Below are 12428 nucleotides of genomic sequence, written 5' to 3'. Positions count from 1 at the left end.
GTTGACTCTGCATTTGCCTGGGGGACTACAGCTTCTTGGAAATGGCACCCCCACTCCAGTCTCCTAGCCTGGAGAGTCCTGTGGATGAAGGAGCTTAGTGGGCTACAGTCCAAAGAGTCGTACAGAGTCAGACACATCAACTAAGCACAGCACTGCAACTTATTAGCTGGTTTCTGAGGTTCTCCTAAAGGTATTTTGGTGTTTCTAGGGTTAATTTGGTGTCTCTGTTGGGGATGAGGGCTGAGCCTTCCTATTCTGCCATCTTGCTGCCATCACCCTGAGTCTTCTGTTCATTACCAAGAGATCACATGAGGTGTCAAGACGTATAGAGCATGTCAGTCACTCAGTTGTGGCTGGCTTTTTGCGACTCCATGGACAGTAGTCCACCAAGCTCCTCTGTCTGTGTAATTCTCCAGGCAAGAATACTGGAGTGGGTAACCATTCCCTTCTCCAGGGGATCTTCCTGACCCAGGGATTGATCCCGCATCTCCTGCATTGCAGGCGGACATTTTACCATCACCACCAGGGAAGCCCAGGATGTATAGAGTCCAGTTGTCTAAAAGGTGCTTAACACAGACTTTGAATGAGTGACACAGACCAGACAAAGACCCCATCTCCTTTAACTAGTAAGGAAACTAAAGATCAGGAATGCCCAAAGTCCAAGGCCACCTGCAAGCAAGAGATGAGTCTGCAGTGGGTTGAATAGTGTCACCCAAAAAGGCACGCCCACCATAAACCTCAGTTGCGACCTTATTTGGAAATAATAGGGTCTTTGCAGACATAATCCAGTTAAGGGTCTCAAGATCGTCCTGGATTTAAAGTAGGTCACAGTTCCCTTGACTGAAGTCCTCCTAAGAGGAAGGAGGGGGAAACCGGAGACAGGGATACAGAATTGAAGATGTCTCATGAAGACAGAGGTAGCTACAGGCCAAGGACTGCCAGCAGCCCCAGCAGCCAGGAAAGAGGCATGAAACACATGCTCCCCCAGAGCTTCCTAGAGAACTAACCCTGCTGCCACCTTGGCTTCAGACCACTGGCCTCCAGGCCGGGAGAGAATAAATTTCTGGCGTTTTAAGCCCCCAGTTTGTAGTTCTTCATTCCAGCAGCCCTAGGGATCTAATATAGGATCTAACTTCCCACTCAGAGTTGTGACTTCTATTCCCGATCCCACCATAGATCTTGAGAAGGGAGTTGGGTCTGTTAAAACAAACAAACAAACAAACAAAAAAAACTACAGGTCCCAAAATGGAGTCACCTGCACACAAATACTTACTATCTAAACTAACTGCACTCGCAGTGTCTCCCATGAATGTGACCTTTAACCAGTCAGCTGGAATTAGGTATCTGCATGATGGAACCCCCCCCTCAAAAGAAGGTGACCCTGCTTAAAGCAATCCACTCTTAGAAACTGTCTTTTTTTCCTAGTCCCCTTTTGCCTGTAAAAGCCTTCATTCTGTACAGCTCCTTGAATCTTTTTCTCATGTGCTGGATGAAATGCTGCCTGATTCAAGAATCTCTGAATAGAGACTTTTCTGGTGGTTCCCTAAGACTGTGCTTCCACTGTAGGGGTCACGGGTTCAATTCCTGGTCAGGGAACTAAGATCCCACCTGCCTCGCAGTGTGGCCAACAAATAAATAATAAAAAAAGAATTGGATTAAATCATGAAAAAAACTGACAGAGCACAGGTATGTTCAGAGTACTTTATTGGTTCCTATGCTAACCTCACAGTAGCCCTGAGTGAGGCTCCCACTGTCGGTCCTCTTTATACCTAGAGGTGAGAGTGAGGGAGTTTAAGACACATCCTAGACCCACGCGAGGGCCAGTGACAGGTAGGGACTCCACCCAGGCAGCCCAGCTCGAAAGCCATTCGATTACACTCTCAGAATGTGGGCAGTAGCCGTCCTCCAGCTCAGTGACTTCAGATGGACTGTGGAGGGAAGGAGCAGCAGGTCAGTCCTGGGGCGTCAGGAAACCTTGCTGTGACTAGCATCTCTCCCAGCTCACTACTCAGACAGACCCCTTCGTGGACTTCCCGCTGGGAACACAGAGAAGGTTAGGGTCCTCAGGGACAACATTTGCAATTCTCATCCAGTCTTAATTACTCGGCGGGTACGGTGTTCACTCTCCTCTGGGAGCTGTGAGGGGCAGACTCCCAGAATCCACACTCGCAGCCAATTAGACCTGACCCGGACGCACAGCGCCTCATTTTCTGTGCCCTCAGATTCCCCTCCCAGCTTTCCTCTTAAGCCAGCTCATCTGCGTCGTCGGGCAACTGGCTTCGATATGGTCTACGATGAAGTGAACAATAAACTGGAGACATCGCCGTACAGGACACACGCGGACTCCTGGGGATCGAGCCGGGAGGGGGCAGGGAAGGTTGGCGGACTTCCGGGATGATCACTGGGTGCATGACGTCACCGCACCCCATCCAGGCGTTCGCGGAGCCGCCTCGGGATTGGCTGCCGGCAGGTGCGGCGGGCGCTAGAGGCCGAGCTCATCGCCTAAGTGCGCCCTCCTTGCGGTCGAGGGTCTTGCGCCTGGGGGTTGAGACCCGGCCTCGCCCACCTCCCACCGCCCGCCAGGCCTGGGCGTGGCCTGCGAGTCCTGCGGATCCACCTGCGCCTCGGAACCTTCTGCCGCCTCCCTCCCGGGGAGCGGGACGGGGGTGAGGCCCAGAGGAGCGTTGCCCTCGGCTGGGCTGGGCTGGGCGGCGTAGGCACAAAGAGGACACTGATGGCCCGCGGGACCGCGCTACAGCCTGGGGACAAATTGAGCCTGGAGCGCACTGAGCCTCTGGAAACACCCATAAAGAGACTGAGTTAAGAGTGTAGGAACTAGGTGGTCCAGTGGTTAAAAATCCACTTTCCAGTGCAGCGGGTGCGTGTTCCATCCCTAACCCTAACCCCTACCCCTAGCCCGGGGAACTAGATACCCCATACTGTGGGGCAGCTCACCCTGTGCGCTGCAACTCCTGGGCTGTGCCCCATAGTGGGGAGAAGCCGGAGTGCCACTACTGAGACCGGATGCCGCCAAAAATAAATATTTTAAAATATAGAGTTTAGAACTCTCAGCTCCCAAAGGTGTGGAGAGTGCAGTTCTTTTGCGAGGAACCCTGGGGTTGGGTTACTGGTGTTTTTTCTGGAGTAGGTTGAGGCCCTTGGTCCTGGGCTGGAATTTTTGGAAGCATTTTGGGAGCCTACAGTTATTCCTGTTTTATTCTTAGGAACATTTCCCTTCAGATAGAGAAGCTATAGATAGACTGAACAACAGATTAAACATTCAAAAATATCTCTGTAAAAATGGCAAAGTCCTTATACTGTGACAATATGAATGGAAGCCCAAAGCAGAAAAATATTTCTGGGAAAGTTAAAAAATAGCACAAGGCTCCTCCAGGGGAGTTATTTCACATGAGAAAGAATGGAAGAAAATGCAGAAAGACTTGCTAACCTGTATCCTTCAGTCCTGCAGTACTTGTAACTGCTCAGCAGTGAGATGGAAGAGCCTGTAGACAGTGACAGACAGAGGCATCAGTGTTTTTTGGATGGGCACCTTAACAGGTCAGAGGCAAAGGTCCGGGAGCAACACCCCACTGAGTACAGGGGAGGGCAAGCAGGTCGTGGCAGCGGTCTTCACTGGAGGGGGCTGCTCTCAGTTGTAGGGAGCATGATGTTAGAAGCCCCCTTGGTCAACAGGGGGACTTCCACACAGCTCTGGGTTAGCAACAGTCATGAAGGCTGATGTCTCCTGATGATGACCAAACATACTGGAGCCATTCTGGTCCTTTGGCTAGAACAAATTTTAGCTGGGGGTCAGGCTGATCACTGGAGAAGGCAATGGCAACCCACTCCAGTATTCTTGCCTGGAGAATCCCATGGACAGCAGAACCTGGCAAGCTACAGTCCAAGGGGTTGCAAAGAGTCAGACACGACTGAGAGACTAACACACACACAGCCTGATCATGCTGGCGATTCCTTATTAAACTTGCAGATTAAGACGGGGATGCAGGGACTTCCCTGGCAGTCCAGTTGTTAAGAATGCAGGGGACTCAGGTGCAATCTGTGGTCAGGGACCTAAGAGCCCACATGCCACGAAGCAGCTAAGCCCATGAGCCACAGCTAGAGTCCCTGTGTGAAATGAAGAGCCTGTATGCTGCAACTAAGACCTGAGCAGATAAATGAATAAATAGTAAAAAAAAAAAAAAAAAAAAAGGAAGCAATCTTTTGCATAGCATAAGGGTGAGGCAGGGCCAGTGGGGCATGGGATGTACCAAGAGCAAGAGAGCAGCCATTTATGGGGACCGACAGACCATACAATCATAGGAAAAGGCAGAGTTCCATGAAGAATTCAGGTTGTGAAGACTAAATGAGGTGACATATAAAATACCTACTGGGACCTCCCTGGTGCTCCAGGGGTTAAGATTTCACCTTTGAAACGCAGGGTATGAGGGTTGAATCTCTGGTCCCAAAACTAGGATCCACGTTGCCACAGGGCAGCTAAGTCCATGTTCCGCAAAGAGAGAAGCCGAGCAGCCACAATAAAGACCCAATGCAGCCAAAGAGTGAAATGTGTACCACGGTGCCAGGGACGTGGTAGGTCCTCAGAAAAGTGATAAAATTGCAAAGATCTGAGTTTCCAGATGACTCAGAGTAGGTTTATGAATCATTTTGTGATGATGATTCCCCGATTTACATATCCGTCAGATAATACAAGGTCACACTGGCTATCCTGGGGACCCAAACAGGGTGATTTGGTTGGACTCCACTAATCCCTAATCAGAGAAGAACAATACATTTTTGAGAGGGAGAGAAATAACACAAGAATGTAAGGTGGAATAGGGGCTGTGAGGTACCCATTTTCCAGCTTACATGACTCTGAGTAAGTACGGACAGCAGGCTTGCTTACTGCTTGTGCTTGGAGAGAGCCCAGCATTAGGTTAAATCACATCTCACTCCATAGCCCTGGGCAGTCCTGACAGCCCCATGGTTATGAACTCTGACATGTCCATGGAAGCCTAATAGACACTCTAAGAATCAGGAAACAGGGATGTCCTGGTGGTCCTGTAGGTTGACTCTGAGCTCCCAATACAGGGGGTGGGATGAACAGATTCGATCTCTGGTCAGGAAACTAGATACCCCCCTGCTGCAACTAAAAAAAATTTTTTTAGAAACATATTGTGCTCTTTGGAGCTCGTTTTCAAAGCATTACTTGGCTTACAATCCTCTTACTCCGGTTATATCACAGTTTAGATTGAGGCATGTTGCAACACATGGACTGTAGCCCGCCAGGCTCCTCTGTCCATGGGATTTTCCAGGGAAGAATACTGGGAGTGGGTTGCCATTTCCTCCTCCAGGGAATCTTCCAGACCCAGGGATGGAACGTGCATCTCCTCTGTTTCCTGCATTGGTAGGCAGGTTCTTTACCACTAAGCCCTCTGGGAAGCTCTTAGAATTGAGGAGTCCATGGCAAAGAAAAGTTGGGTGATTTGTCTGGTGTCACACAGATAGTGGCAAAGACAGGACTGGTACGCTTGCCACCTCCTTGGTAGAGGGAACCTTCCACAGTAATGTTCTTTGTCTAAGTTTAAACCCATATTTAAATCCTGATGAATAGGGACAGGCTCTTCCTTTTGTCATTCTTTCATGTTGGAAGACAGGGGTTTTAGTTCCCAGGGGATGGCACTGTCTCCATTTGACTGTTGATGGAATTTCAGTGCCCTGTCTATCATCAAGGCCTCTCTGTGTGTGCAGCACACAGCTGCATCTGGTGAGTGACAGCCGGAGGGTCTTTGATTTAGTAAAATGCCAAGGCTCTCTCTAGGCTGGGGACTTCTCTGGTAATCCAGTGGCTAAGACTCTGCCCTCCCAATGCAGGGGACCCTGTGTTTGATCCCTGGTTGGGGAACTAGATCCCACATTCCACAACCAAGACCGATGCAGCCAAATAAACAAACAAATATATATTTTTAAAAAGGAAAAGAAGGGCTTCCCTGGTGGCTCGGTGGCAAAGAATCCACCTTGCAAGGCAGGAGACACAGGTTCAGTCCCTGGTCCAGGATCCATAACTGCTGAGCCCTAGAGCGTGTAGTCCATGGCAAGAGAAACCCCTACAATGAGAAGCCCATGCACCACAACTAGAGAGCAGCCCCCACTTGCTTCAACTAGAGAAAAGTCCAGGCAGCAATGAAGACCCAGCACAGACAAAAATAAATAAATTAATTACTGAAAAAGTTTTTTTTAATAGTAATAGAAGATTGACGGTCCCAAGTGCCGCAACTAAGACCAAATAAATTTAAAAAAAAAAAATCTCCAGGCTGAAGAACATCTCCAGAAACAAGTACAGTCAACACTGTCACATGGGGCAAAGTTGAGAAAGTCACACTTATTGTCACATGGAGTAACTGGACAGTACCCTCATCCTCGCTAGCTGCACCCACAGCTGATGACCGTAGATGGAACTTTCTGCTTTCAGCTCTCCGTCTCCAAGGTAAAGGACATCCACACTGCCCCAGTCTCCCCTGACCACAAACAAGCATGGCAACCTTTCTCATTAGCTCAGTGAAGACATTCTAGCCCTGACAGATCAGCCAGACTTACTTGGGTTTATACCAAACCACATCCTCAGCAAAACCAAAACCTAAGAGGGTCACAGAAGCTTTAAAAGGAAAAGACAGGCAGGGAGGTGCAGACTGGTTTCAACTATAATCCTCTTGAATTTTCCTGTGTTGAAGGAGGGCTTTTTTTTTTTTTTTTTTTTTTTCCTAATCAAGGTTTTCAAGGCACAGAGCAAAGAAGGAAAACCTGGCATAATACAAAATTGTCATGAAAATAGAAATGCCTGAAATTCAAGACTCTGTCGACACAAATAATAACCAGAGTATAACAGGAATGACAAGAGTTTTATTTGAGTCAAACAGACTGTAGCCTGGAGACAGCCTCGGAGGAGCTGCTTCGGAGCAGCGTGGTTTTCAGCTCAGTTTTATATCTTGTCAGAACAAAGGACATCAAACAAGTCTGGGGTACATTCCTTCAAGGTTTCAAAAAGCAGATGAGCCAATATACAGCGAGTCAGAATGGCCTTGGTGCCTGGGAAGGGAGTCTTACCACGGAAGGAGAAACCAACACTGGCGTCGCAGGCGGGGAGTCTTTTAATATTTATATATTTTAAACATGGACATTCTTTGCTTCTGGTCTGTGAACGTGTTAATGATCAAAGCAGATGTACAATGTACATTTGATAGGCTCCAAACAGGCTGTTCTGGTTAGCATCAAATTCAAGTTAACTCCTGTATAAACCAGAATGACTTTCTCATACCTCAGTATGTGAAAACTTCTTCCATTATCCCCAAATCTGCATTTTTTTTTTTTTTGGTTTAAAATAACTTTTTATTGCCCAGGATATTTTTTTTTCCTTGTGTTATAGTTTGTCTGTTTTATTTGTTTTTGTTTTCTTTTTTCATAACTATAAATTCAAGCTTAGGGAAGCTTGCCTTTGTCTTGAAAAACAAAACAACAAAGCTTTCGTATCATTTGCAACCTGGTCTCATTTGAAGAGACAGGTGGGTTATCTTGTAAGAGTAAGATTTATACCACGAATGGTGCAGGTCTAGGTCTGGTGGTACTGAGAGAAGACAATGGCATTCTTGACAAAATTACAATCTGCTGGTGGCGTTTGCGGAAAAGAAGCCCTTGCAAATTTCTAAACAACAGTAAACTCTTATTAGGAAATTCTAAAGTGTTTTACAGGCCAAAAAGGGAATGAGGGTATTAGTAAAATGCCTCAACAGAGTTGGAATAAAATACTGGATTTGAGAGTTACTGGAACTTGGATACGTAAAAAGAGGGTGTAGGTTGGGTCATGCTTACAATGGTCTCAAGTTCAAATAAACTACTGTGACAAGACACCACTTCACAAGTCACACGCTGGCCCAGGGACTCTTCTCCTCCCTTAGTAGGTGCTGGCAGAAGGTGTGCTCAGTCGTTTTCCAATGTAGATGCCTAGCCCCAAAGCCAAAACATGGGAGAGGAAGAGAGATGGAATGAACACCTTGAGAAACTCTGCGGAGAAGATCCCCCCTTTCTTCATGGCGCCACTTTTCCTCATGCTTAAGGAAACGGAACGCTTAGGGTGCCTGAAGTGGAACTCCTTGGGTGGAATGTTTTCAGGTCTACTGGACCAGTCGGACACCCAGTCTACGCTTTTCTTCAGAGCGTCCACTTCTTTCTCTCCTTCTGCAACTTCTTCTTCTGACTGAGAGCTATGGTCCTTGCTGGTGTGCATTTCCACATCAAACATGATCTGCCCATCTTCTTGTGGGGAAGGGCTGTCGCAATGAGAACTGCCTCTTGAACTGCTCTGTCCGGATTCATGCTGTGCGTCCAAAAGAATCTTCTCCATGTCCCCATTGTGAATGGAGGATGAGGAGGGTACGTGCTCTAGCCCCCCATTCTTCCCATTGCCATTATCATTGCCATTGCTGCTGTTCATGGGGAGCTCCACCCAGGAACTGTTGAGGCCGGCAGGCGGTGGCAGAGACTGTTCGCCTTCCTCACAGTTATTGTTGTTGTTGTGCGGGGGCGGCGGCTGTTCTACTAAGTGAGACGACATTGTCTGGCGGCTGGAAGAGCTGCAGCCCCGCAGCAAAGACCGTCTCCCAAATCTGCATTTTTAAAACTTTAATTTTTCTTTTTTTTTTTTAACCTCTGTGCCACGGCCGGAGGCATCCCTCTCCCATCATGGGATGTAGTGGCTTTTCTTCTCAATTAATCAGGAGGCCACAGCTTGGAGGAGTCCTGTCCTTGGCCTGGGCCTCCAGATTACCCAACATTGGTTTCTAATATATCTAATGAAAAAATGCTTTAAGTTGTTGTTTTTTTTTTTTTTTTTTTACCATTGTAAAAGCCTTTCTTGAATTTGTTACAACATTGCTTCTGTTGTTTTATGTTTTGGTTTGTTTGGCTGCAAGGCATGTGGGATCTTATCTCCTGGACCAGGGATCGAAGCTGCACCGCTGTTAGGAGAATTAAGATTGAAGCCTTGTTCAGGTTTCAGAGACAAAGAAAGCAGAGCAGGCCTCTGACTTGTCCCTAATCTGCCTGGATGCCACCCTGGCTACGTGCCTGCCTGCACTTGCACCGACTTTTACCAGCCAGCTGGGCGGCATCATAGATAAGATAGGGAGTGAGTCTTGGAATTCTCCTGAGCCCTGGAGATCCAACCAGTCTCCTGGGCCTGGAGACTGTCAATGCTCATAAGATAAAACAGACAGCATTAACATGAAACCAGAGCTGAAGTTTGCTCACAGATTGATGGCTATATCAGTCTGTGGCCTGGGATTTTAAGCAGGAATCTCAGAACTGAAGTTTTGAAGTCTCACCCACAAAGTGGACTCACTGCCTGGGACATTTTCCCAGTTCAGACTCCGGACTTGCTGTGACACGGGATTTCCCAGTGCTGTTTAAGTCTGGATGTTGGTTACAACCCAGTCTAATGATGTATCCTCCGCTGTTTCTATTTCTCTTTTAATGTTAATATATTGAAAGTAAGCTAGATAATTCTCTAATAAATACTGGTATTGTTCATTTGTTTGCAACAAGTGATTAATTTTGTTAACAAATCCTTTGAACCTGAGATGAAAGTTAAAACTTTTGGCAGAACAACACTCTGCATTAGAAGGCAAAGTTTAACCACTGGGTTGCCAGAGAAGTCCTTGTAATGAACAATGAAATGTCCCATCCCTGCATTCTTCCTCCATAACAGTTACCCCTGGAGTCTCAATACAATGTCTCTTTATTCAGGGAGCTCATAAACACAAGCACTTGCCAAGGCCAGCCCCTGTGCTCACTCCCTTGGAAATTAGACTGAGCTGTGGATCTTGGGTTTCACTGTCACCAACACAGCTCTGATGAGAACAATCTGGACAGTGCATCTTTGCATACATCCTTAACTGGTTCTTTAGTATCTATTCCTATTCTCTAGAAGAGCAGATGTTTGGACAGAAGCATTTTTAAAACATGTGCCACATTACAACCCAAACAGCTATTTCATGTTCTTTTCCAGTCCTGAGTGAGAATATCTATTTCCCCACACACCTTTGTTACTGATGGTAGTTATCCTTTTTTTTTTATATTTTATTGGACATTGACTGTTTTGTCATTTTGAAAATTTCTATATTTTGCAGGAGTTTTTTGTTGTTCTCGTTCTCTTTTTTTTTTTTTTTTTGGCATAATGGAGTTTAGTTTTAAAACCGCACTGGCCTGTAGGGGCCTACGAACAGCGCAATCACACTTAAGGTTTGCGTCAACATCCCAGGAGGAGGGGCCCGGGCCTGAGTATCCAGAACTCTGAGCTGGGTTTCAAGAATGTATCTGACTTTTCCTTGTATTAAGGCATTCTTTCCAGGAGATTCTGGGCCCTCGACATCCGTGGGAAAGGCACTGGCTCCTCCTCACAGTGACCTTGCTGTTCGGCCAGGGCTGGAGGCTTGCGGGGAGGAGGGACGCGAGGGAGTGACCAGCCCGAAGCTGCGACCAGATCTCGTTCACTCCCTCCGCTCTCTTGGCTCCCCATTCCCCCACCACCCCCAGCAGGGTACACTTCACCCCTGGGCCATCAAAATTGATAAGGAGGTGACTCGGGGCTCTGGCTCCCTGGCATCTGGACATGGAACCAGCAATGGTGCTGCGGGCTGGCAGGCCCTTTTCCTGGAAGATCGGGGACAGAGGCTCCAATCTCTGATGCCCTGATGGCCTTGGGTCCACCCCAAATGCTCCCAATGTCATACGTGGCCACAAATACAAAGACTGCCGCAATCCCTTTCCATTGACAAGTAGAAGCTCCGGTGGTCTCACCTGCTCCCTCCAACCCACACTGCCCCCCCACCCCCCAGCCCCAGCTTTACCCGAGAGTACCAGACACAGTTTTCCTTCTTCCCACAAAGGCTTCCCTCTCTCCTTCTCTAAAGAATGCCAGGACCTTCGGATGTCCTAGTTATTGAATTAACTGATACCTCTTGTTCTTAATCAGGCCAGGAGAGCGCTCTTTCTTACTTCTACCTTTTTAACTTAGGAGCATGTTTACTCATTTATTAAATAGTTTTGCCTTTCTTATCCAATAAAAAGGAAAAAGTACTGTTCAAAAGCAGGGACTCAGGATTCCCATGAAGTGATCAGTGAGCCCTTTAAATTACGATACATCGTGTGCTAAGTCGCTTCAGTCATGTTCTACTTTGTGCAACTCTATGGGCTGTAGCCTGCCAGGCTCCTCTGTCCATCCGATTCTCCAGGCAAGAATATTGGAGTGGGTAGCCATTTCCTCCTGCAGCGGATCTTCCTGACCCAGGGATTGAACCCTCATTTCTGGCATCACCTGAATTGGCAGAGGATTCTTTACCATTAGTGCCACCTGGGAAGCCCTGCCCTAAAATTAGGCTAGGAAATGTATTAACATATGGGGACAATATAGTGACAAGTGAGAATATAAAAAAAAAACAACCCGTTATGTACAGTATAATCTCATCTCAAAAATGCACTGGAAGAAGGATGCTTAGGTCTTTCTCTGTCTGGGAGCCAGATACACATTATCACTTTGTGAAAATTCACGGTTGCTTTTCTGGGTGTGTGTTAGTTGCTCAGTCTTGTCGAACACTTTGCGACCCTTTCGACTGTAGCCTATCAGGCTCCTCTGTCCAAGGGATTTTTCAGGCGAGAATACTGGAGTGGGTTGCCATTTCCTTCTCCAGGGGATCTTCCGGATTGAACCTGTGTCTCTTGCATTGCAGGCGGATTCTTTACCCACTCCTCCAGCAGGGAAGCCCTTCTGGGTGTATACGACCCATTACTTGAAAGTTCAATAACGGATTTGGGAAGTAGAGGTAGCTGATAAAAAATCTGCAAAACAAAAAAACAACAACAACAACAAAAAACCAAACACAAACCCCAATCAATATCTCTGGGTGGTGGATGGTCAGAGATTCCAATTTTCTTCCAGGCACTGTTCTGATTTTCCTCAAAGACAAAGTTTACTTCTATGGTTTAGAAACAATAATTATATATCAACTATGTTGTTTAACTGTTAAGTCGTGTCCAACTCTTTCGTGACCCCATGGACTTGTATCCCGCCAGGCTCCTTTGGCCATGAGATTTCCCAGGCAAGAATACCGGAGCAGGTTGCCCCGTCCTCCTCCAGGGGATTTTCCCCAGCCAGGGATCGAACCTCGGTCTCCTGCGTTGGGAAGCGGGTTCTTGACCACTAAGCCACCAGGAAAACTCTAAAACCAATTGTACTTCAATTAAAAATTGACAAATGCAATGAACTAACTTGCAAAGTAAAAATAATAGTAAAGTCGTTGCGTTTTCAAGCTCGTTTATCAAGTTCTGACTCTTCAGGCTACCCACCCGCTTTCTTTCCTTGGAGTCGGGCGGGGGGCTTC

The 12428-nt window shown here is 47.2% G+C and overlaps 1 protein-coding gene across 1 annotated transcript; it reads right to left on the bottom strand.

The window, feature by feature from the left end:
- Nucleotides 1-7353: 7353 nt before the first annotated feature.
- LOC101109027 (BCL2/adenovirus E1B 19 kDa protein-interacting protein 3-like) lies at nucleotides 7354-8646 on the bottom strand. The gene has a single exon (XM_015098426.4). It carries the CDS (start codon nucleotides 8603-8605, stop codon nucleotides 7946-7948), a length of 660 nt encoding a protein of 219 aa, XP_014953912.2. The 5' UTR covers nucleotides 8606-8646; the 3' UTR covers nucleotides 7354-7945.
- Nucleotides 8647-12428: the final 3782 nt, after the last annotated feature.

Source organism: Ovis aries, chromosome 11, assembly GCF_016772045.2.
Source record: "Ovis aries strain OAR_USU_Benz2616 breed Rambouillet chromosome 11, ARS-UI_Ramb_v3.0, whole genome shotgun sequence".
NCBI classification, from domain to species: Eukaryota; Metazoa; Chordata; class Mammalia; order Artiodactyla; family Bovidae; genus Ovis; species Ovis aries.
This window is presented reverse-complemented; position numbering and strand designations above follow the sequence as displayed.